Source organism: Pagrus major, chromosome 16 (assembly GCF_040436345.1).
Source record: "Pagrus major chromosome 16, Pma_NU_1.0".
Classification (NCBI taxonomy): Eukaryota; Metazoa; Chordata; class Actinopteri; order Spariformes; family Sparidae; genus Pagrus; species Pagrus major.
In genome coordinates, this window is record NC_133230.1 from 765,841 (window position 1) to 768,802 (window position 2,962).

General features: G+C 46.9%; 1 protein-coding gene across 1 annotated transcript in view; it reads right to left on the bottom strand.

Moving 5' to 3' along the window:
- Nucleotides 1-2,665, bottom strand: part of mdga2a (MAM domain containing glycosylphosphatidylinositol anchor 2a) — a 52,853-nt gene extending 50,188 nt beyond the window's left edge. The window contains exons 1-3 of the mRNA XM_073483047.1: nt 2,582-2,665; nt 2,136-2,353; nt 234-341 (exon numbers count right to left, since the gene is read on the bottom strand). Of these exons, the coding sequence (XP_073339148.1) occupies nt 234-341; nt 2,136-2,353; nt 2,582-2,665 (410 nt within the window). The remainder of the gene's footprint in view (nt 1-233; nt 342-2,135; nt 2,354-2,581) is intronic.
- Nucleotides 2,666-2,962: the final 297 nt, after the last annotated feature.

Consider the following 2,962-nt stretch of genomic DNA (forward strand, 5'->3'; position numbering starts at 1 on the left):
AACACAAACAGTTGTCGTTCTCCTCTGACGGACTGTGAGCTCCGACTCTTCACCGCCTGCAGAAGCTCTGGCGGTGCCGCTCGGTGTGGATCAAACCCTGTCGCAGACTGAATCACTGATGACGGTGTTTGTTGTGATGAAGCTCCTCGCTCGTTCTCTGAAGACTCAACTTAAATCTGGGTTGTTTTTCTTTTCACTGTCACATGAGCTAAACTAAACGTCTCCAGACTCACTGAGGAATCTGGATCTGGGCCCGGAGGATCCAGATGATCCAGATCTTCAGCACTCTGTCCTCGTCATGAGAAACAACAGCCTGCAGGTGATGTTTAGTGTGATTCTGACTGTGACAGTGAAGTGTGGAGGTACGAGTTTCACATGTTCACACACTGCGTACACAACGCAAACAGTCCGACCGGCTCGCAGAACATTTCATTTCTTTAAGAGTTCAATGAAATTGAAATGAAAACACTGAACTCGAGGATTTGTCGTGACGCTGTGTTAAAGTATCGGCGCTGACGTCATGACGTTAACGTCGCTGATCTCCAGACATTCATGAACAACAGTGGAGAATAATAATCAGTAATGTCGCCGCCTGCAGACACACACAGCTGTACGATAACACATCTACTGTACTGAGACAGGACAACTAAAGAGCTGGTGGGAGGAAAGTGAGCGAGGAAGTCGGACTACCTGGTAAGTCATGGAAATATGTCTCAGCACAGCTCTGATCGATCTGAACTCCATTCAGGGAACAAATATTTTAAAAGTACTTGCTGTCTGGCCGACAGACCCGACGCAGCATCGTGATGTTGTTATTTCAGCTTCTGATCCGTTTATTGAGTCGGATCACAGAGAACCTCTTTGTTCTGGTTCAGACTGATGTGGTGAGACAGATTCGAGGCGAATATTCTCCTCACGTTTCGTCTGAACGCATCATAAAAGAGACAGAAAGAAGTGATGACTCCTAATTTGTGTCCATTCTTGACAACTGATATTCTGAATATGAACCGAAAATCATCGAATGAATCCAAGTTGTGAATATTGTCCTGAGAAGTCCATCGCTGCTGTCTGTCCAACAGGAGACATGTTGTCTCTTCTTCCTGCCTGCTGTTGTTGGTCTGTTTGTTTTCTTCATGTCTTCAGTGTCTCCACCTTCTTCTGTTTAGTTTCCACCCCAGGACATCCCCACGAGGACAGCGAGCGCTCCCAGTTCTGGATCTGAGGCTCACTTTGTATCAGGCTCAGTGTAACAGATTACTCTGCACAGAAAGTAATACTGTAAAGGAACTTATCGCTTTCAAAGGATAGTAACTAGTAATATGTAATCTGTCAAACTGTCGTCACACACACACACACACACACACACACACACACACACTCACAGTTCCTTCACCAGTAAACTGCCCATTAGTGTGTGTGTGTGTGTGTGTGTGTGTGTGTGTGTGTGTGTGTGTGTGTCGGACACATCTGCTACCTGTCACCTTCAGTTACACCCCCCGCCCCCCCGCTGTGTGTCAGAGCTGAAACAGGAGCTGTCAATCAACTCACACACACACACAAATTCACATGCCACAACAAAAGCTGTGAAGTGTGTGTGTGCGTGTGTGTGTGTGTGTGTGTGTGTGTGTGTGTGTGTGTGTGTGTGTGTGTGTGTGACAGATGGCCTCAGGATGCTGCTGTTGGGGCAGATTAATCTCACACACACAGTGATGTTAGCTCCATGCTAACATGTTAGCATTACAGAGCTCTGAACAGTTTTGTCACTTCGCGTTGTCGTTAAACATCTTTTTCTTCTGGCACTACTTTCTGCCTGTGCGTAGGAATACGGACGCTGTACAGCTGAGGGCATGTAGCGCCAAATCAGCATCTTCATCAGTTACTTTACTGATACGTTTGATACTTGAGTACATTTAACATCAGATACTTTAAGACTTTTGGGTACTTTTTACAACACGGTCAGTTTATCACAAACACTGAACACATCTGGAGATACGTGGTTTCCACTGGACAGGAAGGTAATCAAGAGTAACTAGTAACTAAAGCTGTCAGACAAATGTAGTGGAGTAAAAAGTACATTACTTCCCTCTGAGATGTATCGAATCAGATTAGAACGAAAGTACTCGAGTAAATGTTACACAGAGCTGTTCAGACTGAGCAGGATGCAGCCAGCAGTGCTGCGCTGCGGCCTGTAGGAGGCGCTGCGGCCTGTAGGAGGCGCTGTGGCCGCTGCAGGCTGCTGCGGCCTGTAGGAGGCGCTGCGGCCTGTAGGAGGCGCTGTGGCCGCTGCAGGCTGCTGCGGCCTGTAGGAGGCGCTGCGGCCTGTAGGAGGCGCTGTGGCCGCTGCGGGCTGCTGCTGCTCAGTGAGAAGCAGCCAGAGAGCGACTGACTGTTTGTTTGACCTTTTCCATCCAGATGAGCTTTAACTGCTTTGTGCTGAGGAGAGTTTATGAGGCAGAAAATGAGCCCATATGGCTGAAATCAGATCAGTATCAGCAACAACTAATCACACAACACATGTGACGGCCAGAGACCACAACACACACACACACACGCACACACACACACACACGCACACACACACCGAAGGACTGACTGCAGGCTGCACCATGATGATCATGACGATGACGATGATGATGATGATGAAGCCATTAGAGGACGATGACATGTGTGAGAAGTCGGACTGATAATAATAATAATAATAATAACAATAATAATAATAACAATAATAATAATAATAATAATAATTGCGGGTGTGATTTTGGTTTGAACATTCTACAGGTGGTATCATGAACCCTTCCTGCATCTAAACGGAGAAACACATTTGACACAGCTAGCTTAGCGTTAGCCTGCAGCTAGCTTAGCATTAGCCTGCAGGGCGCCGCTTCTAGATTCTTCTCCTGTGTGATGAAGACAATCAGCTGACTGGTACCGGAGGATGTTGGGTTTATGTTTTTTCCAGAGA